Source organism: Uloborus diversus, chromosome 10 (assembly GCF_026930045.1).
Source record: "Uloborus diversus isolate 005 chromosome 10, Udiv.v.3.1, whole genome shotgun sequence".
Classification (NCBI taxonomy): Eukaryota; Metazoa; Arthropoda; class Arachnida; order Araneae; family Uloboridae; genus Uloborus; species Uloborus diversus.
The window spans coordinates 135,860,745-135,888,559 of record NC_072740.1 but is presented as its reverse complement, the minus strand read 5'-3'; the positions used below and the strand labels follow the sequence as shown (position 1 = coordinate 135,888,559).

General features: G+C 34.5%; 1 protein-coding gene across 1 annotated transcript in view; it reads right to left on the bottom strand.

Annotated features, from left to right (window-relative positions):
* LOC129231195 (leucine-rich repeat-containing G-protein coupled receptor 5-like) overlaps positions 1–27,163 on the bottom strand; it is a gene marked incomplete in the record, with an annotated part of 122,887 nt that extends 95,724 nt beyond the window's left edge. The window contains 4 exon segments of the mRNA XM_054865443.1: positions 5,688–5,759; positions 8,746–8,817; positions 25,075–25,146; positions 27,120–27,163. Of these exon segments, the coding sequence (XP_054721418.1) occupies positions 5,688–5,759; positions 8,746–8,817; positions 25,075–25,146; positions 27,120–27,163 (260 nt within the window).
* Positions 27,164–27,815: the final 652 nt, after the last annotated feature.

Genomic DNA, 27,815 nt, shown 5'->3' with positions numbered 1-27,815 from the left:
GGATAATGTCAACAACTAACCAATTTACTAAACTACTCACCATGACTAATAAAAAACCTGCAAACTACTAAGCATTTCCTAAACTCAAAGATCAGTTACTACTGGCTTAAAAAAATACTTTAAGTTATTAAACTTATCAATGAAATTTTGCTAAATTTCTGCAATATAAATATAATACTAATACTTCTTTTGTAAACTCTACGACCGTATACTCATGTTTGGCTAAACGGACCGAGCCCGAAGTACTCTAATGAATCATTTAGGGGATCGAAAAAATCAAATATTATGAATGCTGAACCATTATCACAATTATATTTTTAAATACTTTTTCATTCAATGCTCGTCAATTGTTCGTGTGGGATAGAAAATATCTATGTTTGGTTGCAAAATGCACAAAGTTTGTAATAAGAACTTTAGTTAAAGAATATGTTTGGTTTAGGAATGAAATTTTGGAATGAGTTAACATAAATTTGAAGTATATAAAATTTTAATTCTTGCTATGCGCGAATCATATAGTACTTCCATCACGACAGCTTCCCAGCTGTAACATTAGCTGCCACAAAATAGAACCTCCAGATTTTACTGCCAGTTGGATTAGCCACAGACATAAGATTAACTAATCTGAGCATTTAAAACTTACAAGTGTACACATCTGATGCTTTTCACGTGATCATCCATCATGTTGTCTAAACGTCATTCAGCTCTGTGACAGCATTACTGTTCTTCTCCTATTTAGCAAGCAAATACGTACCACTGCTTTTACAATTCCACTTTCCCCCCAAGTTATTTGCTACGAAATATTTTACGGCATAAGCTACGTCTGACTCGATCTAGCTCATTGAGGCTCTCGAAGTCATTAAACACAGAAGAAATGAATACCAACAATATAATTTTTAAGTATGTACAGGGCGTTTCTGAGCTCTTGGGTAAAACTTTAAGGGATGATAGTACACATCAAGACAAACAATATAAAATCAAATATTAGGGGCCCAAACGTTTTCCGAAGGAGATGGGCGCCATTAAAGTTTAGGGTCAAAAATTTCAAATAATCACAAAGAAAAAAAAAACGGAAAATTTGATCGATTAGTTTTATTAAAATTATTCTTTTTATCTCATCAAAAACAACCCTGTTGTAAAAATTTCCCCGCCAAGAAAACCTTTAACTTTTCCGCACAAAAAAGAAAACCTGCATCCTAAACCCAAAAACCCTCAGCCATAAAAAGTTATGATATCTAGTTTGCTCGCCAAGTATCTGCCAAACTATCATCCTCCCTCTTCTCCTTTTTCATCACAGCTACTTCCATTAGAACCTCCTCCCACCTTCAACTCCTCAGAAACATGGATAGATCTTTTAAATTGTTTACCTTGTTTGGCGGGAAGCTTTTCCAAGTGAAGTGGTTGCTTGGTGAGCAAAAAGCTTCTCGCCAAATAAGATAAACAATTTAAAAGGTCTATCCATGTTTCTGAGGAGTTGAAGGTGAGAGGAGGTTCTAAGTCTTTTCTTGTTTAATACCTGTTTTTGTTTAAAAGTTCATTTAAAAAAACGAAATAACGCATGTTATCACCAAGCAAAAAAAAAAAAAAAAAAAAAAAAAAACACTAAGTTATTAAATATTTTAAATTTGAATGTGTCAGAAGATCTATACAACTTTACTCAATGTCAAATCGCGGATATCCCAAATTTGCAATAGCGAATGCGCATGTTGCGCGCGGACTAAGCTCATTAAAAGTCTTGCTTAAATTAATTGGAAAAAATTTTTCAGCAAACAAATTACTGCAAAGCACGAATATCCACACACGTATTTCATATATTTTCAATTCATCATGTGTTGTTTGTGAAAAATCCACTAATTTAGAAAATAAGCAAACCAATAAAAAAAGTGCTATTTTTCACTTTCAATTAAAAAGTTATATGTGCCGTATTCATACGCGTACAGTTTCATATAATTTGTCACGTAAAATATTGTAATGGTTTAACCCCAGTTTCGCGCCAACATTTAAAATTTCTTCCCTTCATAAATATATCAAAACTGAAAAACAGGGGGAAGGAAATTTCGTATCGGCAAAACTTTGTGTGGGGGGGGGGGAGAGGACAGCATTTTAATCTCATTAATTTGTTTCTCTGCTAAATTATAAACAAACAACATAGAATCTGAAAACAGAAAGCCCAATGAGCTATGTCTGCGCGCATGCGCAGTCGCTATGGCAAATTTGTGATATCCGCGATTTAATGTCTAGTTGCAACTGTTGGATATGTTTAAATCTTGATTGAATTTCATTTCCTAAGACAACTTTGGAATAACTGTTAGATCTGTTCTAACCTTGCAATTGCAGACCGAGATAAACAAACCCTATGAGCTGAGAGTAAGTACATAAGAATTTAGGGAAAATTAGTGATCTTCAAACTTCAATTACTCCGGCCCATGATGTCCCTGGGGGTTGAATTTTTGTATATGTACTCCCAGAGAATATGTATACTAAAAATCATTACCGTAGCCCCCCGGGGGGCTGTGATAGAACCCCGGGAAGGTACAATTTGGGGGGTAAAAACGAGGGGGGGGGGAAGAGGAGAGGGGTCAAATGGCACAAAAGGCGCATCGGTAGGGCACAAGGAATGTGTGTGCAAAATTTCAGCTTGATCCTTTTTTTCGTCTGGGCTGTAGCCCTGTCAAAGAAAGCGAAAACTTTTTTGAACAGCGATTTTATAACTTTAATACCTCCTTCCCCTGATGATCCAGGGGATTGTACTTTGGTTTACGGCGGCAGGGGCCACTAGAGATTGAGTGTACCAAAAATCAACTCCGGGGGTCTTCATTGGGCTGAGATACAGAGGGGTGAAAAACCCAAAAAACCCCAACTTGTTCTGTCGTGTAATCTTCTTCTTGTTCGCTTTTATTTTCTTTCGTCTTTGGCGGTGGATTTGCTTCTGTTGGCTGCTGACGTTTGGTTTCCTTGGCGGGGCGGGACGCTCCCGCGTCCCGTGATCAGTATTTTCTTGAGAATAAATTTTGAAGATGTAGTTTAAAAAATGCCGATAGAGGGCGCTTTAGACTTTGGAGTAACGAACAACTATTTTTTGCCGCTGTTTTTGAATCTCAATAAGTGTTTTGTAATGCTTGGACTTAAGCCTCAATTTTCAGCTAAAAATCAGAATCATTGGGAATGATTAAGTCGCGCAAACTGAACTGTGTTCAGAAGTTGAAATACACTTCGTCACAAAAAATGTATACACCAAGAATGAATTGAGCTGCAACCAACAAACTCTGCAGGAATGCAGTTTTTTAAGAGATGATTTAAATTTCGTCGCCAGTGAGGAAAAGGTAAGCGCGATTTGCATACAAGAAGAGCAAATACGAACAATTGAAAGTGGGAAAGCTTGTGTCAAAGGGCACTTCAAACACAGCTGTCGAGTTGTAAGGACGCTATTGGGACTAGGACGACTGTTTAGAGGTGTACGAACAATTGTTGAACTTTTTAAAGGGACGTACAGTAGGTCAGAGAGAAGCAGGTTGGTCGTACGGGCGTATCTGCCGCACCTCAGTCGGAACAATATGGTAGTAGCTTAGTGTAAGCAAAAATAAATGAATCACTCTATTGCGGTCGATTAAGGCATTCTAGAAACAGAAATGAGCGCGAAGATCGCACATCATAAGAGAGGCCACTACCGTATCAACAAGGTCGCTAATTTCGTTTAACACCTTCCAAGAAACTGAGAGGATCAAGAAAAACAATTCGGAGTAGACTGGAAGACGCTGGTATCTCGAACCGGTGTCGATTGCGATGAATTGGATTTTCGCCGATTGGATTTTTGCTGCACTTGATTAGTTGAGTTGTGACAGGCAGGAGGCGTGTTACATTCAACGATGGATCTCGATTTAGTCCTAGAGGTCATAGGTACCTATTTCACTCCATGCCACGTCGTGTTTTGTGTTGCAGATCTGCTAGAGGAGGCTATACTTCTTCCCGTTTTGTAACCTTTATTGTGTCGTAACGTCTCCATAAAACAATCTTTTGTTCTAAATTTGTAATCGTTTCCTTATATTCTCATAGGCCACATTCATTTTAAGTTTCGTGAAGGTAGCTCGTTTCCTTCTGTGTGAATGCATTTTTTTTGTGACAGTGTATGTCATCTTCTGAACACAGTTCAGTTTGCGCAACTTCATCATTCCCAATGATTCTGATTTTAAGCTGAAATTTTAAGTTTAAGTCCAAGCATTACCAAACATTTAATGAGATTCAAAAATAGTTGTTTGTTAGTCCAAAGTCCAAAGCGCCCTCTACAGGCATTTTTTAAACTACGTCTTCAAAATTTATTTTAAAGAAAAAACTGATAAAAAGAAAATTCTTACCGAAAACCGCAAAAGAATCGACCAATTTGTCCGTTTTTTTATGATCATTTGAAATTTTGGACCCTAAACTTTAATGGCGCCTACCGCCATTGGAAGACCTTTAAGACCATTATTTATGACTTGATCTTGTTTGTCCTGACATGTACTATCACTCTTTAAAGTTTTGCCCAAGAGTTCAGAAACACCCTGCATATTGTGTGAGAAACCAGTGATGCCCACCCCCTAAGAGCACGGGCGTAGCCCCCTTAATTATCGCGAGCACCCCCAAAGCAAGAGGTCCTCCCAAAAGTGAAAAATACCTCTCAAAATTACCCTCCTTAAAACTTTCAATGGAGCAGAATGTACCATGACCACCTTAGGTGGGCATCCCCGGAGAAACAGTTCCTCGTCGTAAGATGAGAAATTTCTAACAAATGACAGGTAATCAAAGTTAATTTACACACACATGTCCCAAAGTATGTAATTTTATTTGAAAAGTAAATTACACTTTTCCGTTAGCACTGTGTGCTTTTCAAACATTTAAGCAGAGTTTATTTTACAGGTTTTAGTTTATGATTAACTATGTTTGAGAAGTCGTTTTAAACTGTTTCCTGGTTATGAGAAAATTTCACTTTAATTAAAACTCCTACTAAGTGTACATCGGTGACATAATTAAAAATCTATCTCGCTTCACATGGTCGAATATATTTCGAAAATAGTTTTATGAAATTCTCCGAATCTCTTTCTGAAATAAGTTTGGGATGTTTTTTAAAAATAAATAATACTTTCTTAAACATAATCTGGATACGAATTCTTATATTTAACTGTTAGTATTTATTTTCTTTTTCAATAAAAAGCTTTTTTTTTTAAATATGAGTTTTGGAACTAAAATATATGGATACGATATATTCTTTCAATTTGTTTAATAGCTGCACAGTAGCAATATTGAGAACATTGGGGCAATGATTATTTTCTCAAGACATATGTGAAGCAGACTCAAACAGTTAAAACTGTTTTTAAAAAAGTAAAAGAAGTTACAAAAAAAAATCACGCGGGTTTTTCAATCTTTTAAATGAAATTACAGCAAAAAAAAAAAAAAAAATTCTGTTCAGAAAGGAAAATATTTTTAGCTTTGAATTATAAAACCATGGTCATTGGTCAATTGTGCAAAAACTTGATAAATACTGAAAACCCTGTTTTTTGTTTTTTTTTCGTATTTATAATAAACACTACTGAAAAATATTCAGAAATGTCCAAATTGGTATTACGTGCAAGGAACTAGCTTTACTTTAAACAATGAATTCCCAATTTCGTAAAAAACGTAGATGGCCAATGCCCTGGTAGCAAATGTATACTCACAACACTTTCAAAGAAACAAGTCCTTCAAATGCATTAGGCCCGACATACTCAATATAATTGTTCTGCAAACATCTGAAAAACAAAAAGTGCTGTTTTGAATAAAATCGCGCAAAAACAATTCAAAGACACTTAAAACAATGAATGCACGCGGGACAATACAAAAGCAACGCATGGTGACATTGGCCTTGATTTTCCAGACGCAGTGAAAATCGTATCTAATACAATATGATTGCCTTTAGGAAAAGAATATGAACAACATATGAATACGAACGACATTGGAATTTGTATTTTTGTGCTTCAGTTAAACAGCACAGCTAAATTTTTCACTATAATACGTACTTCTTTAGTTAATGAACAACAAGCCAATAGAATGTTTTTAATAGCTAGGAGATTGCAAATTTTATAAAAAGTAACTTATTTAAGGCACGATTTTTGGTTAAATTATCAGAGAACTGTTTCGAGGATAAAAGGAACTCCTCTATAATGCATAGAAATACAGTTATGTAAAATATGTGTTTCCTTTTAAATTTAGGAATTTAATCCTCGCAATCTCGAGACACGTGATTGAAATTTTCATTGCAAATTTATGCCATTGTTCAGTCATTTTCCGAAAAAATCTGATATCACGACAGTCATTTTTTCTTTCGTTTTAGATCAGAAATTACTTCGTATAAAATAATAAAATTTAATATTTCATTGAAGATTTCTTTCTTGTGTTATAATAAGTTAAGATGAAATACAACGTTGCTTCTAAAACTCATAGATCTTCTAATTACATCGAAAGATACATACAAAGGTTATACGTTTAAACATAACTGCTAACTGCTTTTCAATACAATAGCATCAGAGGGGGCTAGGAGGGGCAACTGCCCCTCCCTAGAAGAGAACCTCCGACTCCCACAGCCTTTCAAATGTCTTCAAAGAATTTAAAATTGTAGTTTTAGGCCTGCAATTTCGAAACATTTCCGGGAGAGAGCCACATAACCGTTTTGTTCTGCCCTCATTTGTCTAAAAATAACAAACTGTTTTTTTAAGGGGGAGAGGAGGACTATAATTTCAAGCAATTTCCGTGGTCCATTCTACAGGAAAGGGAGCAATTAAAAACCGATATCTTGTTGTGCCTATGCGTGACCCCTCCCTATCGGGAATCCTGGCTACGCATACTTTAAAATTTCTATTGTAACATCAGCTTACGGTATTAAAACATCACCATAAATCACCTCTTGCATTGATTGTATAGGACAAGTTTTTATTGTTGGGTAAATCGCTAGTTATGGCAGGTCGATCGGGCCGACTAGTAATGGGATTGTTTGTCTTGTATTATCAATATCAAGCTTGTAATCAATATTCTAATACCAACGTCAGTGGATTCTGAAAATATATTCTCTCCAGAATGCCCCACCTCATTTTTTCCAAGCATAAGTTTGATCTACAGTGTGGTTTATTATATTAATGTTTCTCAGTCGCCAGTAGTGAATTTCCATTGCATTTAAGTTTTTGAAGGGTTTTTTTTTTTCTGAAGAAACTGACATTGCTGGTTTTCATCAGATCAAAGTTTTATTGATACGTACTCATTCCTTAACTTTTCCCCCATCATATAGGCATATTTTTGCCACTAATTACAATATTTAAGATTCTTTTAAGCTATTGTGTCCATAAGTAATTAATTGAGAGTAAGTAATTTTAGGTTTGGGCAAAATACGACCATTATTAATTTTTTCTTCCTCAACTTTTGCTCAATTTTTAATACGATAACAACGTTCTTGTTCAACTTTTAATACGATAATTACACAGAAGAAAAGTTTTCGGAACTAAAGACTTATTTAAAACTTATTTTTCGTGTCCGGGTTGTAAAAAAGAAATTAATCCTTTTTTAAATACATTTATTAGAAAATAAAACTGATAAAAAACAAAAGTTAAATTTGGCAAGCGATAAATAAAAAACGCAACAATAGAATAGTGCTATTTATTTTGCTGCTTTGTTTGAAAAGAACCTTTTAAAAGCAGTTTGCCAGTGATCCATTTTTAATTCTAGAGTTGCTCGAACAGGTAAGGCATGACATTTAAAATTCGATTATATTGAAAGAAAAATGAATGCTATTAAAAGTTTGACTACTTTTTTTCTGTATTTCCTGAAAACATTGAATTCATCTAGCATAACCATCACCAAGTTTTAATATGATCATAACTGAACGTGTGGGTCCGTAACTAGTTAAACCAGTTTATTCTAATTTATTTCAAAAAATATATATTAATCACAGTTGAAAATTAATGAAGATATCACAGCTATAAAAGTGCATTATCTAAATTCTAACACTGTTGAAATTAGTTTTGTCCATGCACTAAAAATGCAACATTGGTATCCAAATTAAAAAAAGAACCCTTAACCATGCCCATAACTAGTCATTTACCTTAATATATAAAGATTGCGTACTTCGTTTATTGACTGTTGATGATTTGAATATTTTGATTATGTAGCTAGTGCTCAAAATGCCGAATCCGCGTGCCGTTGTGCGTTGACATCGCTGAAGGAACGACTGGCTCACCCTCTCGAAGATTAATAGTACCGTGTTAATTTTTCGAAATGATGCTTCTTTCCATTGGAAATTTGCATGGGGGAAATTTTTGACGATCTTAGTAGATATGCTGTTTAAACAGATACAAAACAACACCCGGCGCCTTCTTTTTTGTATTGCTTCAAGTCGCAGGGTCCATTTCTACTTGTACGCCTCTACTTGTACAATCTTGTACGCCTCTACTTGCACAATCTTGTACGCCTCTCAGAATGGAATCCGACCCTATGTTCCTACGCAATTATTGGTAATCAATCTGTACATAAATTTTCAGTACAAAGAACTGAACACTTAACACTTCACATTGGCAAAAAAAGAAAAAAGTAGCTTAATAAAACATATGCAAAATAAAATGTAAAACTCTAATTTCTACTCTAGTGTGAAAGGGGTTAACAATCTTTACGTTCAAAGCTTGTACGGAGGTTTTTTATTTTATACAACACTGGTTTTAAATTTAATATTCCTCTAACTAAGAAGATACTTACAAAGTTATTAATTTCTTCATTTTTTGAAATGTAAAATCTGGAATACTGTGAATGCTGTTCGATGCCAAATTCCTGAAAATAGAAACAAATATTTAGATCACGATGCAGATATTTCAAATACAGTAAAACCTGTAAAGTTGACCACCTTTGTAAGTTGACCACCTGTTTATGTTGACCACTTTTGTCAGGAACGGAATTAGTCCTATCTTGTGTAATGAAGGAAAACCTCTGTAACTTAACCACCTTTCTATCTTGACCACCTGTCTATCTTGACCACGAATGTACTCCAAATTTGGTTTAGAGTATTGTAAAAAACCCTTTGTAAGTTGACCACTTGGTTTATTTTTTAAAACTTAATTTAGCAAATTTGTTTGATTTTATAATTATTTTTTTTATAGCTTTCCAAGAATATTTTTGATGCCAGACCAGCATTTTACCAACTAAATAAAATAGCAGCATAACTAAACCTCCTTGTAGTTTAACCACATTGAAAAACTACTAAGAACCCTTTTATTCTCCAAACTTGTTTTTCTTTTGTTGTTCTATTTGAGATTACCTTTTGTACTCTCTGTTCAATAAAACATGTGTCAGTAGAAAAGTACAAAGCATTTTTTTTCCAGTTGCAATATTTTGTGGCAACACTGGAATTGTGCTAATGTAAAAGTTACTTGCATTGCAGTATATCTGGTGCAAGGGATTAAGAAATAGGACATTTTCATTTTCAACTGCCTTTTAGAACTATAAGAGTCCAGCTTGTTGCTCTTTGTGTTATAGTTTTACATAAAATGGCTTCAAAAAGAAAGTTAGTTGAACTTGAGATAAATAAAAAGTATGAAATATTAAAATTAATTGAAAAGAGAGAAATCCAGAAAAAATTAGCCGACACATTATGGAATTTCCAAAACTAGTGTTTAATAAGTGCGCCAAACTTCAATAAGTAGTTATTTTGTTGAAAAGTAGATCATCATGGTTATAAATGTATTAAATGTATATGAGAAGAAAAAAAAATAAGCGAAAAATTTGTTATTTTTAATTAGCTATGAATTTTTAGGAACTATTAATATCAAATAACTTTTTATAAGCAATGATTTTTTTTAAAATCAATTTACTGAAATTTTAACATTTCATATCATTTAAATAACATTTAAAATTATTGTTTCAAAGTAATGTTAAACAATGAAAGTGAGTTGAACGGAAAGAGTAAGTGTCAATTAGTCAAAAAATGAATACATGGTGCAAAAAATGACAAAAAAAAAAAAAAAAAAAATCATTACCCCTTTTATAAGTTGACCACCTGTCTATGTTAACCACCAAAGTACTGCACCGCAAGTGGCCAACTTACACAGGTTTCACGTATATGCATTAACCACTTCCTTATTTTCCGACTAAAGCACACTGAGCATTATCACCGCCACTCCCATTTAGCTGCCAGTCCGTTATATCTCTGTCGATAAGCTTTCTCATGGTCATTAAGATGTCTTACTTAATTTTTTGAACTTTTTGTTCATTTGAATTTGCCATTAGTCATTTGGATTTTTCAGACTTTTTGTTCATATAAATTTATCTTTGATAAGTAAAATTGTTTTATTAGTTCTTACCATTTTCTCTTAGTCAAAGGTCTTTAATTAGTAAGATTTCTCATTCAGTTATTACAGACTATATCCTTAGACATAAGGATTTCTCCTTCAATCAGATTTTTAACCCCCAAACACCATAATTTCTTCATCAATCAATAAAATTTCTATCATAGTATCTGGGATTTTTTCGTTAGTCATAGAGATTTCTCTCATAGTTTTGTTAGATCTCATAAATCTTTTGGTCCCCAGACAATGTAAAATTTACTGTTCTTTTTCACTCTCCACCACTAGGGACGTGTCTATTGGTAAAATTGTTCCTACCTCCCTAACCACATTGCTTTTATTCAGTAAGTTACCGCCCTATAGCCAGGGCTAAGGCAGAAATACATGAAATACACCGTCAGCTCCTCCAGGTGGAATTGACTGAGCTGGCGGTGTATTTCATGCACATTGCTTTTGTTTGGTATTTAATTCATGCTAACATGCCACCCCCTATTTGGGGGATGGGGAATTTGAAATTAAATACGGCTAAAACAGTAAATAAAATGACATAATGTTTGTGAAGATGTGGTGTGTCACTTCTGAACAAAAAAGAAATAAAGGGAGAGAAAAAAAACTAATTTTATATGCGTTGTTTAGTACAGAAAAAATATGGTTGATTTCATTCTGAATTTGTCACCGGTGGTCTGGTTGCGGTTAGGAAGTTCGAAAAAACTTTAACTAAAAATTTCATTTTAGCCGCATGCATTTACCTTTAATTTAATTCACTAATGCAATATTATTTCTCTGAGTTTAGTGATATGCAAATGTTAAGAACTACGTAACTTGTGACCTCGATATAACCTGAATTGAATGGAAAGGTGTTTGGTCTCATTTTTTTCGCTTACTCGTTAAAAATGGCTGTTTGCGGATGTGTTCCGCGTAGAATCTCAAAGAAGCGTTCAATCGTAACCGTGGTGTAGCGCTCGAAAGTTACTTACAGTTCTCACAGCTGCTTTCCTGGGTTCTGGGGTCCAAAAAGCAAGGATTAATATCAAATTGAATTTGTGCAACTAGAATATAATGATTCACTTTGTGACATGAATGCCGGCAACGAAAGTTTATAAGTATTTCTGTTCGTTTTTACACTGCTTGACAATTGCTAAGGAACAAGTGATTTATGCAAATTTGTACCTCAACCACCTGGCCAATGGAAATAAATTCAAGTTCAGATGTCGTGGTAGACCAAGACTCGTTATCGGTATAAAAGACAGTGCATACACGCTCAAGGTTTCACTCTCTTTGGTTTTTAACAAAAATAGTGCTGGACGTTAAAAAGGTTTTTCTCTGAAATTCTGTTTGGTTCTTGAAATACTTAAGAGTAAAATGTCGTTAAAAAGTTTTTTCTCTGAAATTCTGTTTGGTTCTTGAAATACTTAAGAGTAAAATGTCAGCAAGACATCATTTGAGTATCTACGATCGTGGACGAGCGGTTGGACGACTGAAAGCAGGTCAAAGTGTCACCACTGTAGCTGCGATTGGGTGTATAAAAAAGTGCCATCTCCCGATTAAAGACGGCCGCTGAAGGCGGAAATGTTTTGCAAAAGCATGCCGGGGGTCGTGGTAGGAGCACCATACCTTCAGAGGATCGCTTTGTAGCCCTCGTGGCAAAAAGGAACAGAAATTTCACTCTTGGACAGATAGCTGCGAATCAAACAGCCGCTACCGGTACGCATGCTTCTGCAAGAAATATCTCACGGCGAGTAAATAATGTCGGTTTGTATGCACGGAAGCCCGTACGTTGCATCCAAGTTCAACCACGCCATCGTCGAGAGAGATTACGCTGGTGTAAGAAACATGTTGGTGGGATCATCAAAATTGTTCTAGAGTAATGTTCTCTGACGAATCTCGTTTCAGTGTGACAAGTGATTCTGGTCCCCAACTACTGTGGGGACGGCGTGGAACACGTTATGCACAAAAATTTATTTGCGAACGTGATCGGTACGGCCCAGACGTCATGGTGTGGGCAGGCATCATGCACAATGGCAGAACACCACTTCACATTTTTGAATAAGAAAGCGATACGTCGCAGAGACGTAGTGCAGATATGTTATGCTGGACCATGTTCGTCTTTTTAGGGGGGCTGTAAGTCCAGACTTTCACTTTACGGACGACGATACACGGCCACATTGGAGCATTGAAGTGTCAGACACACTGCAAAGTGAAAACATTCTCCGTATGCAGTGGCCTACTTACTTTCCCGACTTAAATCCAATTGAACTTGCCTGGGAGGATCTTGGCAGACGTGTTGCGTGAAGAACCGTCCCTCCCAGAACAGTACAAGAACTCAAATCTGCATTTAGAGCGGAGTGGGAAAACATCCCCCAAGCACTGCTCAATAATTAGTGGGGAGTATGGAAAACAGATGTAAATTGTGCATCAGTGTCCCTGGTAATCATACATCATATTAAGGTACTCATGTCTCCATCATTCTGACCTAGATCATTATTATTTTTTTTTTTTTTTGTGGTTGTATGAGAATCATAAATAGGATTATTTTTTTTTTTTATTTTTAAGTTTTTACTTCATTGATGTAGTACTATCTGTATTATTTTGTACTTATAATAAAGGCACATCCTCCCGACTAACTATATATTTCGTTGTTTCTTTAATCATTATCTATTCTTAACTATTCCAAAAAACGTAATTGTTCCTTAGCAATTGTCAAGCAGTGTATTTTTGTATTTACGGATGCAATTTATAATTACAAATGCTTACGAGTTTTTATGTCTGCAACAATAAACTCTAGTTTCGTTGAACAGAAAATTGATCGATTTCTCTTAAGCTATTTGTTGCTAACAATGAGCAACAACTTCTACTTATTAAGCTTTAATTTCATTTCATTATACACACTCTAATAAGAAAATAAAATGCGAAATTTAAATAATCTGTTTTTAGGTTTTATTTTAATAATAATTATTCCGTTTATTTCCAGAAATATTATTAGTTGAGCTACAATAATGTGCATTTGAGATAAAACGTATTCTCTTAAAACACTAATTTTGTTAACAGCTGGAAATAAAAAGTAGGTTTCTTTTATCTTTCTTATTACAAACAACAAAAGAGTAATAAATATCAACAAAAGAAAAATAAATGAAATGGCTTTTCTTGGTTAGGAGATACTTTTGGCACGCTGACAAATTTTAAGATGCAGTGGTGAGCAAAATGTAACAGTAGTTAGTTAAACAATGCATACATAATGTTAATCATGTTTCATAAATAAACTGCAAGAAGGCAAAATATTTGCTGTTAGGATATTAACAATTTATGTAGATGAATTATTGCTTTGGTTTTGGTAGTTTTTAGTGGTTGGTAGCACCGAGTATTTAATTTGAATAAAAGTTTTTCCGTTACTTACAGATTTTCCAAATCCTCAAGATGTTGCAAAGAATGGTAAGGAATGCTTCTAAACAAATTGTTCTGTAAATGCCTAAAAGGTAAATATTAGTAATGTATAATTTGATATTCTCTCGCATCTGCAACATACAGCAAGGGACTGTCCATAAATGATACACATTTTTTTTCAACATATTTGGCTTCTTTCCCTATGTTTCAAAGTGTTACACTTCCCTTTACTCCCTCGCTTCCCCTTGTCACATAATGTTACATAAACATTGCAATAAAAATGTATTAATTTCTACCAAAATGTGTCATTTTACTTTTTCTTACCCCCTGCATCCCCCCTGTCACAAACTGCCGCAATGCCACGAACCCTCTCACCCCCCCCCCCCAAAACGTGACATCATTTGTGGATGACCCCTGAGAAAAAAATTGTTTTGCAATAAATACGATACGCATTTAGTACTTTCTAACATAAATTTAAAAAAATTCTGATACTTTAAGCTGGAATGATACTTCTGCTTATTTTGTCGCATGGTTTTGATTTTTATTTTGCAGTCAAGTAAGATGATTATGTGTTGTTCCACTTTCAACTCAAGTTTTGAACTACTCTTCTAACTTACACTACGTTATGGCATAGAAATTATTTTTTCTTCCATTTTCATAGACTGTTACAAATTTGAGCCAAAGTTGTGACTCGAAAAGTAAATAAATTTATCAAAAGAGTTAATTACTAAAAAAATTTACCTCTTGTATGAACCAAAATATAAGCAGTGAAAAATACAAACGTAGAAAAAATGATCGATAGTATTTCTCTTGTAAATTCGTTTTACGATAAAAAAAAAAAAAAGTGAATAAACTGATTCACTTTATGTTTGTTTTCGAGATGAGAAGTGTGCATTTGGAACACTGAGAACAGGCAAAATACTCAGGAATTAATTCGAGAAATATGCACATAAAACTCATTGGATGCGTCTAATGCATTTACATCACTATTTTTTTCACATTTTCACTTTACCGCTGAAATTCCTCTATCATTGCATGCATGAGCCGTTGAGAGCAAAAGTGGTAAAAGCCAATTGAACGCTTACACCACTTTTACTCTCAACGGCTTAATATGTATGTTATAACAAATTTGCCTGAATGTTCATTTAAGAAAGATGACTCGTTTTCAGCAAAAGCAGCATTTTGCACTTATTATTATGAACCGTTCAGAGCAAAAGCGGTGTAAGCTAATGGAATATGCTTACACCACTCGTTTTCAACTGCTTATATTTATTTCACTTTAGAAATCATGTTTTCAAATATCCAACGATTTTGACAGCTCACTACAAAAAGGACAAGTCACTTAAATACAAATGAATGATGAATCAAAACCATGATGTTTTTCACTCAAAGATTAATATTTTATCCGAAGGCTGAAATCGAAACGAAATAAATTTGGAACGGAAGTTTAGTTCAATTTTTGAACGTCGCAAAATCAGTCTTTTGAACTTTTGCTATCAACATCCGAACATCATTACTTATTACTTTTAAAATATCTCTTACGAAGGTATTTTACTGAAAGTACTTTTTTTTGTTATGTTCTTGTCTGGCAATTTATCATACCCACCATTAATATCTATCTTTATATGTAATAGCGCAATAATATTTCCATTTTCGACAGTTACCGAAACTAAAAAATAAGTTTTCCGTATAGATTTGAAAATTCATAAACATATTTCCTTCAATAGCAAAGAACTTTTTTTACGAGAATTCTTGCGAATTTTGAGAGTTTGAAAAGCGACTCAAGTTTCTGCTGCAATGCAGAAACTATTTTAGACAGATGGTCTAAGTTGAGAAAAATGGAAAGTAACATTTTAGTGGTAATCATTTTCAGCAACAATTCTTGTTATTCAGGATAGTTTTCTTTTTTGCGTGTGGACCATGGAAATGCGAATAACAGGGATTTACATACTGACAACAAAGTTTAGTTTCTGTCCTGGTCGGTCCAGCTAGAATGGGGTAAGAAGGTAGGTACTAAAACACCTCTCGATTTAGCACTGAGCGGTCGGGTCACGAGATTTTTTTCATTCTGACTTCCTAGGACGGGTCACATAGATTTATATTTTTGCTCGAAGTTTTATTACGCTGCGTTAGTTTTTCACCACGTTAGGGCGGAGCGAAAAAACTTTTTTTCGATTTTGTTTTTTCCCTAGTGTGGAAAAGTAGAATATTACTTTCGTAGGATCTTCCCAGGTTCTGACCTGGGGTAGTCAGTCGGTAGATTTTCGAGATGCAGAAAATCCTTAGCGCCCATGTCTTATGATTATGCGGCATGTATAAGATCCCATGGGTTTTCGTTTGGCTTAGAATTCCCTCGGCAAAATTAAAATTCCTAGTGCAAATTTCGCATCAAAGAGAGCCCAGGTGCCTCCATCTGGTGGAAACTGGGAGTCCAAATTATCCCTGCCATTGACATCCGCGCCTTAATGGTGGCACATGAAAGACTGGATGCCGTATCGGGGGATCGCATCAGGTCTGCTAAAGGCTAAATAGCCTAAAATGCAGTCCCCATTAGACGAAAAAAAAAAAAAAACTTTCGTAAAGATGTGTGAAAAATAGAATTGCGCACACGGAGTGAAAGAAGGAAAATACTTGGACACAGTTCATATTGTAAATTTTGAACATTTTTGCAATTGGAAGTATGCATCTAGGATTAACGGTTACGAAAATAGAGGTCTTGCAGGTTAAAACGGAACACCCTTTATATATATATATATATATATATATATATATATATATATATATATATATATATATATATATATATATACAGTCGACTCCCGCTATAACGCGATCCGACTTATGCGAAATGGCAATAAAGCGATTTTTTCCCCGGTAAAGAATTTTATTCCTAACGCGAATTCTTCACCCGCAACACGAAAATTTTCCGAAGGGAATCGCGGTTTTTTCGTGAATGAACCTTCATTCCTTTGGCATCACTAAGAGCGGTTACAAAAATAGAGGTCTTGCAGGTACACCCTGTATATATACTTGGAATCAAGATGCTTAATTACTGACATGTAAGCGAAAATACTAGAGTACGTATTGGCTTTAAAATGAAAGTGTTGAAAGCACATGAATCTAAATTAAAATGCTAAAGTATAAGCATCTGAAATAAATTCCCAGGATATTACAACTTACTACAAATTTATACTATACTTACAGTGTCTTGAGGGAAAGCATCTGGAATGCTGAATCAGGAACCGAATCAAGCATATTACTTGCCAAATTTCTATTTAAAAAAGATAACAGTATAAGTAAACTTTTCTCCTCATAATTTATGAAATACATATTTAACTCCCACAAACTGTTTGATGCTCTACTGGTTACTTGTAAAATGAATTGTCAAACGTAATAGCACCCAATGGAAACTCAAGAATAATCATTTTTATACATAAAAAATGATAAATTTATGTTAGTAATTAAAACTACACTTATTACCCATAAACAGCAAATATTTGAACGAAATTTAAAAAAAAAAGCTAAGAGTAAGTTTCTGACTTTTTTACGGAAGTGTACGGAAAGAAATGTGGACCACAAAGCTGATCTATGTGGTCTGTTATGTTCGATGTTTCGAATCAAAAACTATGTTCCGGATGGAACCTTTTTAAAACAACCAATCATCATCATTCGGTAGTAAAAATGATTGTTGCCAATTTGGAGCCAAAAGGTCAACTTCTTGCAAAAAATTTATTTATATATATCAGAAAGTTTCAGTATTATTTCTAATAATCTTTAGGTAAAAGTGTTACAATAATTATGTATTCTTTGCACAAAATTTCATGTCATATGTGGTACTTTTACCTAAAGATGCGTATGCGTGCCTTCTGTTTATTTTTTTTATTACTTTTGATCAAATGATGCGAGAAAATCTTCAGTCTAAATGACTCCCAAGCTTGAACTTTGAATTCATTTGTACCTGTGTTTGATGGGGACATTCTTCCTTTTTTTTCTGTTAAAAAAATCTCCACTTGAAAGCCGTTTGATTTATCTCGAAGTTTTTGTGCGTTGTGCAAAAAAGTGGCGTAAAGAGGCATTACTTTTAACCGTATAGATTTGAATCGCTGTGTATGCTTACTTTTTTTTCATGTTTTTTAAAATTTATTGTGTAAATATTTCTTCTGAGTTTATTTTGATTTCCGAATAGCTTCTCATGATGAAAAAAAAAATAAATAAACCAATTCCAGTCAACGTTTTCAAAAATATGTTGATTTCCCATATGTGTAGAAGTTCCTTTCTCTCTTTTTTTTTACTTCTTCTCTTCAAAGAAAGCAGCTTCTAAGATTTCTCTAGTTCTCTCGTCCCGAATAGATTCGTTCGTCTTTTGGCTCAGTATATTTTGCTCTATTTTTAATCACATCATTGTTAGTACAACATTGGACATAAAGTACAAGCTCAGAGACACCAGCACTAATTAGGCAACTGTTATTTTCCCTTGGACATTATTTTGTTAAAAAAATACTGCCACAAATTGGAATAAATAGAAAAATTTCCCTTTCTATTAGATTTCCATATCTCCAGTGAAAAAGGCTGTGCTGTTATAATTTTTTCACTTACCGTTAGGATTTAAAGGATAATGGGGTAATACATTCATGTAAAAACGATACCGATTATTTGACAAAAATTAATACTTTTAACGAAACGTAGTTAGCAATAACTTCTTTTATGACTTCATTAGTTTTTCTTACAACCACATTTCTTTCTAATCAACACTACATTTCATAATTTTAAACTATAGCCTCTATTATGCTCCCGTTCTAATTACACTCCATAACGAAAAAGAGTGATGCATCTAGATTCTGGAAAGAGTTGTTAGAATAAAACGAAATTTTATTTTCACCGTTAAAACTACGGGTGCACCTATAAGGGTGAAATGCTGTAGCACCAGCGGTACCTCCTTAAGAGTGCTATCACTAGACCTTGGAGCGCGCCCATCACAATTTGCCATCGAGCTAATGCGCATGCGCGATTAGTTCATTTTTCAAACGTACTTTGGTAGCGAGAGTATTTGAGATAGTTATCGTCTGCTAGCGGAATAGAACTCTCGCTTGACGTATTTAGGGCAATACGCTTATTTTTGTATCTACTCTTTGCATCATATTTATTTTTCGAAAAGAAATTATTTGTTTTTGTTGTGCCATATGTTGAGAAGTTTCTTATTTGATTCATGTTTTTAGAGTATGACGACATATGTCATACATCGTTCTTAGCGATGCTTTTTTAGCGCCAACAGGAAAAAATCAGATAAAAAAACATGATCAAAGCACTTCAGAACACAATATATATAAAAACAACATAAAAGCACAACAAAAAACATCACGAATATATGCTTCAAAAATGTACAGGGCCGGGGTTTTTTTTTTGTAAACATATTAAAATACAATGAAATAAATTATTGTATTAATTACAAGTCGAAATTAATGCATTAATTTTTTTTTTTCATCATTTCTCCGGGATACGAGCCCTCGGTCTCATAGTACTTTCGTAATGAGACCTCGGCTCGCCGGCCCTGCCTCGGTCTCATTACGAAAGTACTATGAGACCTCTGGCTCGCCAGGACCTCGCTCCGCTCGGTCCGTTATCCCTCCGACTGTTAATATACATTACAGTCGGAGTATGGTCACAATTATGTATATTTATGTATATTATGCATATTCATGTGTATGTACACCCAAGGGTGGCTCCTTCCGTTCAGTGTACAATAATGACACAGTTTTAAGTGTGAAATATGCACCATTATTGTGCAGATTTATTAATAAAATTCAGCATTTTTAAGAGTACAACCGAAAGAACTTTCAATTGTTAACATAAAATTCAGTACCTAAAGGAGGCACGTTAATGTCTAAATGATTCGTGGCATCGATAAGAATTAACTTTTAGAACAAAATAACCGTACTATTTCTGTAATGCATTATAGAAATAAAATCTCAAATACTCTCGCTACCAAAGTACGGTTGAAAAATGAACTACTCGCGCATGCGCATTAGCTCGATGGCAAATTGTGATGGGCGCGCTCCAACGTCTAGAGTGCTATCTGGTTCTTTGTGACACAGTTAAGGGTACGAGAGAGAGCCAATTGGCACCCTTAGAGGTGCCATATGGAGCCAAATGGCACCTTTAAGAGTCATATAAAGAGTCAATTGGCACCTTTACGAAGTACCGCTGTTGCTACAACATTTCAACTCGCAGTTTTAGCAGTGTAAGTGGGGACATTAGAAAAATAAGAAAATGATTACAAAATGATCATTTATTATCGGATAAATCCCAAATGAACGGAAAATTAGTATATCCTGTTGAACCACCTCTAGCATGAACGTACAAGGCAATATAGGCAAGCATTAAGGCACAATAGTCTCGTACGATGTCGCACGCCGTCTCGTATCACAGTTACTATAAGCGTGCCACTATTTCAATCAAAATCGTAGGCTATCCAACTTACTGTCCCAAAGGATCCCAGATAATGCTCAATCTCTAACAATAAGGGAATCATGCATGCACACATGCCATTTCACCCAATAATTTCACCCCAGCTGCAGATGCGCCATGCTGCTGAAAACAAAGGAAGTATTAGGGCTTGCATTTCTATCATGTCGATTAGTGTCGAGTTTGATGGAATTAGAATGTTTAATCGAATGGATCCAGATTCAAATTGAGCAATGACAATCGTATACGCTTCCAGTGAACCCGCTGTGAACGTTCTTACAGTGCCTTTGCTTTTCAGCTGCACATCACTCCTATTGCTTGAGTGATAGTGGGGTGATGATATATACGAAACATAGTGACCTCTAATATTGACCCACAACAGCATGACTGCATGAGGTTCGTTTGTGGCTTGCTTCAGACTCATCTGTTGGCAATCATGTTGGAGATCCCAAGAGCCATTTTTTAACAAGGCAATGCTCGATTACGCACATCAAGGGTGTCAGGGGAACTTCCCCTCCCACATTATTTTCTTTTTCTGTTCGACCCCCCGATTTATCACATATCGAACATATCTGGGATCAGTTTGGAAGGTAAGACGGACGGTTCGATTGAGTTAGTGAAGCATTTACAGTAAATGTGGGACAAGTCGACGTAAGACAACATACGATACTTTTAAGCATCGATCCTTGCCAGTATTCCTTTATGCATTCATGCTATAGGAGGCAAACAAAACACTAATACCTCCCTTCTTTTAAGGTTTTCCCAGAAGCAGATGATCATTTTGTCGTCATTTTCTAATCACTTTCTGAAATCAATAGCGTCCTTACGTATGTAAAATTTCGTTTCATTCTGACAACTTCTTTTTGATGTGTCGATATTTTTTGTTATAGAGGTTTTTTAAAGGGGGAATCGCTTTCGGTATTAGGCATTTCACGTCAAATCGCCTAATGCCATGTGCCGTTATTTCTCTGATTTTGACCATTATTCTTTTACGAATAGATATGAGTGAGATAAGCACAAGTTAACTTTTTAAGATCTTTTGAATAAAAATTACGCTTTGGAGAATTTTTTCAAAAATTCGATTTACATTTATACAGATTTTACATACAGTCTACGCACGGCAACAATCTTGAAAAATGTTTTACCTGATTCAAAAATTAAGAATGTTACCTCTAAAATGATGCATAACACATTTATATACACTACTCAAAACAATTAGGGGAGCACATGGTTTTAACAAAATTACGCAAAGATGTATAATATTAAGTAACATAAAATGAATAATCTATAACTTAAAGCCTATCAGAAAAAGGAAGAAGAAAACTTTATATGCAAATCAGTGTTCATGACGTCAAAAAACTGAAAAAGGAGATAAGGGCAGAAATCGGGATGTTGCAGAAACGTCTGTTTTATTGCCGTAACTGTGAAATTCGATTGCGCAGTATTTTTTCTTGAGACAAGGTTACTTGAGAATGTCTCAACAATGTGATTTACTGGAATCCATGACATGGCGTGTTGCAGGCAGACTGGAATCCGGGCAAACATAATGTAGTGTTGCGGATGCTGTTGGAGTCTCAGGAAGTGTTGTTGCAAGGCTGTGGAATCGATTCCAAGAGACAGGAAATGTTAGACGTCGACCAGGGTAAAGTCGGCCACACGCCACTACAGCAACAGACGACCGGTATATACTGTTAACAGCACGTCGAAACAGAACAGAGAATGCTACGCAGCTGCAAAGACAGTTGCTCTTGGCCAACAAGACGATTGATGTCCAGCCAAACAGTATGTAAAGGCTTCATGAGGGAGGGCTCTATGCACGCACGCCAATGGTCTGCATTCTGTTGACCATACGCCACTGTGCGGCCCGAAGAAGATGGGCTGCTGAACATTGAGATTGGGAGCAACATGATTGAAGTCAAGTGTTGTTTACAGATGAGTCCCAAATCAGTCTGGAGTGTGACATCCGACGCGTTCAGGTATGGAGAGACAGGGGCACTCGAAATAACTCTGCATTCATTCGTGAAAAGGTCACAATACAGATGAGTTGGTTGGATGGTATAGGGTGGCGGACGTACGGACCTGCATATCATTCGGAATGGCACTTTGACGGGCTGAAGGTATGTAGCCGAGATGCTGCGAACTCATGTCATCCCTTACGCTGGAGCCATTGGATATTTTGTTTACCAGGATGATATCGCCCGACCACATAGAGCTCGTCTTGTGGAAAACATGATTGAAACTGAAACCATATAGCGTATGGAATGGTCAGCGTGCTCTCCTAACCTGAATCCGATCGAGCATGTTTGGGACATGCTCGGACGACGCATTTCTGCGCGACCAGGGTTACCCTGTTACTGTCCGAGACTAGGAGATTGCACTTCTTGAGGAGTGGAACAGTATTCCCCAGAGTCAGATCGATAACCTCATCGCATCCATGACAAACAGGTATGGAGCAGTCTTAGCTGTTCAAGGGGACCACACGTCCTATTAAAACTCATGCATCATGTTTAAACAGTACTTTTTTTCATCGCTTACATGTAGCAAATTGTTGCCCTAAATCATCTTTTCATGTTTTTTCCATATTTTAGCTTAATTCCAATTTTTTTACGTGTTTTTTTCTGTATTGCGTGTTGATACGCGAGTACTATTCATTTTATTCCAATACATGGCTGTCTCGCACGGTTTTCTTCACTTTTGTGCTTGCTCCTTTAATTGTTTTGAGCAGTGTAGATTGAGTTTGAAATTTTCGCCCACAGGTTGACATTTTTGTCAAATGACCCAGTAGTAATTTAAAACTTATGCTTTCTACAAAGTCAAATTTACATTTGCTGTTCATGAATAAGTTTTTCAAAGACATTTATATACAATTGATCTATGATACTTATCCAACGTTAAGATTACAAATTACGACGAAAAAATGGAAGGAAATGGAAAAAAAACCCAGTCAAATGTAATATTAAGGTAATGCTTTCATGATCTTTCAAATACAAGTTCTGACATAAAAAACCTCTCCAGAAAAGCATTAGTTAACAAGTGAAGTATACTTCATACAGAAACAATTGCTTAAACAGACAAAATAATTAGATATAGTTTAAAGTTTAGCAAAAAAATTCTTCCTACTTTGTAGTTGCCGAATATAAGAAATAAGTTTATTTAAAGGAAAAAATTTTCAGCTTAAATATCAATGATCCAAAATAATATACAAGTTAATAGAAGATGTGACGACAGTTTTTGCGCAACCGACAACACAAGTGACAAACTGATAACTGGCATCCATGAGTTAGGAACATCTGTCAAGTGGCCAATGCTATCACGCTAGCGACATATATGACTGATATGCTGTGGGAGCATTAATATCCGTCAGCCCTTCGCAGCACCCAGTCAATAAAGTCAACTTCCAATAATCTGGTATAGCTATTCCAAAACAAGGTACTGAAAAACAAATACAATGGAGTTTTGGTAACTTCCCAGTGTGCAAACACTTTGAAATGTACCTGGAATATCATCAGAAATTAACATCTTGGCTGAACCTTTAAATGAATCCATAAATTGTATAATAAACTTAAGAAATCCTTAAACATATTGATAAACTCTTGAGAATAAGGTCATTTAAACGAAAAAAATAATTTATTTTTAAGGATTTTCATTTCTTTATTAAAAATATCATTGAAGTATCGTTTAAAAAGTACAGGATCGAGAGCAAATTGTTCTTTTTAGTTTTATGTGATTTTTTACAGATTAATGTGAATTCAGGCACATCTTATGCATGAAAATATAATCTTTAAAGACAGTAAGATACCACTCCTCGTTGTTCAAGTCCTGCTTTAAAGCTACGACTGATCTAGACGAAATTTTACTTCTTTTTGATTAGAAACCAACACGTAATTTCGGCTATTTTTTTATGGAACAACAATTGTTGTTCGTTTGTTTGTACGGAAAATTTTTTTCATACAAACAAACATAGTGATATACTTTAACAATTTAAGGAACATGAGTCATGTATAGGCTATAAGTTCAAAAATCACTTGATAAACCATCGAATAAAAATTTTTCATGAACTGCATTTTTTTCATGTTTTAGTGGCATCATAATGTCAAGATTGGCAAAAAATTAAAATAATGTTTAAAAATATACCGCTTTTTTTTCTTTTGTGAAAGCATCGCAAATGACCTACGAAATCTGCTGACTTTAAATAAATAAAAAAGAAATATGTACTGCAAGAAGCGTTTAGTTAAAAGTATGATTCGAAATTTACTTAAAATTAGAATGTGATCAATGAAACTAAACTGATTCTTACGAACAATTCGCAGTTGGCATACGAATCTCATGATTGGATCATTTCATTTCTTTTCTTCGCTGTTCAGATTTCGACCCTCCAGAGAATCTACGGGTATATTTTTCATGCTGAGTTCATCCTGATTTTAGTCTGGAGACTTGAAGTAAAAGATATATCAAAATGGCTGTTTGTTCTTAGGAAAAACTAACTTCTCTAACGCGTTTTTCTGATAAATCACCAATAGTTGAGTTTCTCCGTCGAATTCGCAACGCTTCATATTTTAGCTGTTGCTCAGCATAAAAAGCTAGAAGTCCAGCATGAGTAAAGTTATTTCACTTACTAAGACGTGTTTGACTAACTAAAAATTTATTTAAAAATTAAGATTTCTGATGTAACTGGTGGTATAACGTTTAAGGTGGCTAATTTTCTTCCTTCAAAACGGGACATTACAGAAAATCTTATTACAGAAAATAACAGAAATAATCACTCAAAAAGAAGATTTGATCCAAAATTCTTCAATACATAAATTTTGAAATACAATGCAATGGACAATGAATTTAATCGAAATTTTTCAGTTTATTTTTCTGAAATTCATCTATACATTGTAAACATATTAAAACAAGCACTTACAGTTCTTGCAAGCGAGGAAGGTTAGAAAATGCGTTTTCATCCAATTCTTTGATGCTGTTCCAGCTTAAATCTCTGAAAAAGATCAAAACAAATATTGAATATGAATTACTACATGCAATCTTTGGCATAAATGAATGAAATTCAAGAATAAAATCTGCACAATGATTTTTAAATTTCTTTAACAGGTTCAGTGCTCAACAAAAATGATTCATATCAAAGAAAAAAAAAAAGAAATTAGGACGCAGAAAGATTGACAAAAAGCATTCTAGCAAAAACTATATGGAAACAATTTTTTTCAATACTTTTTAAGATAGGATGTAGACATTTATGTAGATAGACAGAGATAGATTTACGCAAAATGCTTTTTCTAGTCTCAGTAACATATTTTATTATTTTTTAAAATTGTTATATGATTTTAATTACGTTTGTCTTAAATATCTAACGGAAAAATAAATTTACCTTAATGTTTCTTTTCTGTTTATTTACGTAGTAATTTGATTTTTCTAATTCATTTTACTGAAAAATAGGCATATGTGTATAGAAACAAAACTATATGTAACAATAAAATTAAAAAAACAATATATAAGTACAGGTACACAAAAATAACACTGTTATTTTACATTATTTTTAAATTAAATCAAAGAACTCTGAGCATTAATTTCTGGATGTCAAATGTAAATAGATTTTAAATTCATTTACTAGGCAAATTCATTCAACGATTTTCGAGACAACAATATTTTTCACTACTCATATTTAAGTTTCAAAGAGTTAGTTATACTCTTTGAAACTTAACACGGTTTACCTACTGCGCGGTTTAAAAATATTTCAAGCAGGAAATTTTGCAGCGCACATAAAGTTACAAAACTGTTTTCGTGAATTATAATTCAGAAACTACAGTGTATTTTTTTTTGCCTCAAATTGCATGGATAAAAATTAATATGCTATTTACTAGGGTGTGGTCTAAGTTATACATAATCTTTATGCATTAAAAAAGTCAAGACTTTTATACTCTGTTTAGATATTAATACAGCAATATTGTGCGAAAATATTCATGCTTCTTAGTTTAAATTGAAGTTTAGCTCAAAAATAAGAAGTACAAAGATCTTTGAAAATAGAAACGAGGAAGGGGTCATGGTAGGAATATATGCTAGTACAAAGTAACAAATGGTGTTTATTGCAAAAAATGCCTTTTATTTCTTGATAACATTTCTTAGAATTATCACTATCTGCATCTCTCAAAAACAACATTGAATGGTTGAAAATGTTGTATAATGTCAATACATACTTACATGACTATATTTAAGAAATTCAAAAATCGTCATCAGTGCATTTGATAAAACTACTGCATCAATTATTTTCATGGTCAAGCGATAAACCGCCAAATCATACCATAAATAAAGAAAAAAACACAAACACACACACACACACACACACACAAAGAGCCAAAAGTAGATAAACGAAAAACAAATATCAGGGCTGTGAAGTCGGAGGGAACAGTACCGACTCCGGGAATTTTAGAACCATTGACTAAGACTCCTTTACCCCAAAATCAGCCCGACTCCGACTCGAATTTCGCAGAGTTGTGGACTCTGAGGGAAAATGAAAGACTCTGACAATTGATAGTTTAAACCTTCGACTCCAGGCTCCACAGCCTTGGCAATATAAATGCCACCATTTCTTGATTTCTATTTACCAAATAGGAGCTCCGGTTAAATACCGTAAACTCGGGTGACTTTGGCCCACATTTTAGAACTTTTATCATCTTTTCTCAATAATTTCGTAACTATTCATATTTCCAAGTTGTGGAAACCTTTTTTACGCATCTTGAGTGATCTTAATTAAATTTTTGAATAGTGGTCACTTCGCTTCAAAGCATTTTTATCCTTTATAATTGTTTTTTATTTTGGCCAATGTTACCCTTGCCTTTGAGTTACTTCGGCCAAAAGTGGTTTTCCCTATTTAAAATCATTGTACGAAGCGGTAAAAAATGTGTGAAAGAATTTGTCTGAGAAATAATTAGGCTTTCTGGAAACCTAACCACATACTGCAAAACAAGAGCAAGGGTAACAGAGTCTTTGTTGGGCTTCATTATCTGCTCTCAGAAGTTTTCAATTCGTTGAACAATTTCACACGGAATTGAACTTTTATTTCTGTTATTATTATTATTATTGTTGTTGTTATAGTTATTATTATTATTTCCTTTTTCACTGCAAAACTAATTTAAGTGAAGAATTACCCTGATTTGTTTATGTTTAGTAACTAAGAAATATAAATTTGACATTTTAGACAAGACTTTAAAAGGAACGAGTTCTTGTAAATTAAGTAAGACGAACGGACTAGGTTTCTAAATAAATTTCCCGCTAATAAGGATTGAGAACATTACTGCCGTGGGCAGGTAAAGGGCAGTAACTGCAAAACTTTCATTTTGCTTTTTTTTTTTTTGCATTTTTGTCATTTGTTGTACATTAGCTTTATTGTACAAGCTTGCTTATTTGGTTTCCGCTGAAAACAAAGACGCAAAAAAAAACGTCCAATCCCAACGTTTCCCTATTGTTAGTATTGAATTCAACACGCATTTCTTCAAATATCTCGAAAACTCATTTCTGCAGATACTGCCGTTTACCTGCCCACGGCAAATTAGATATTATTAGATCCCTCGACTAAAATGCATCGTGAGCGTAATTGCTTCATCTCATTAGGACTTTCACGTCAAACCGCAAAACGGGTGGAATCAAGTTCAG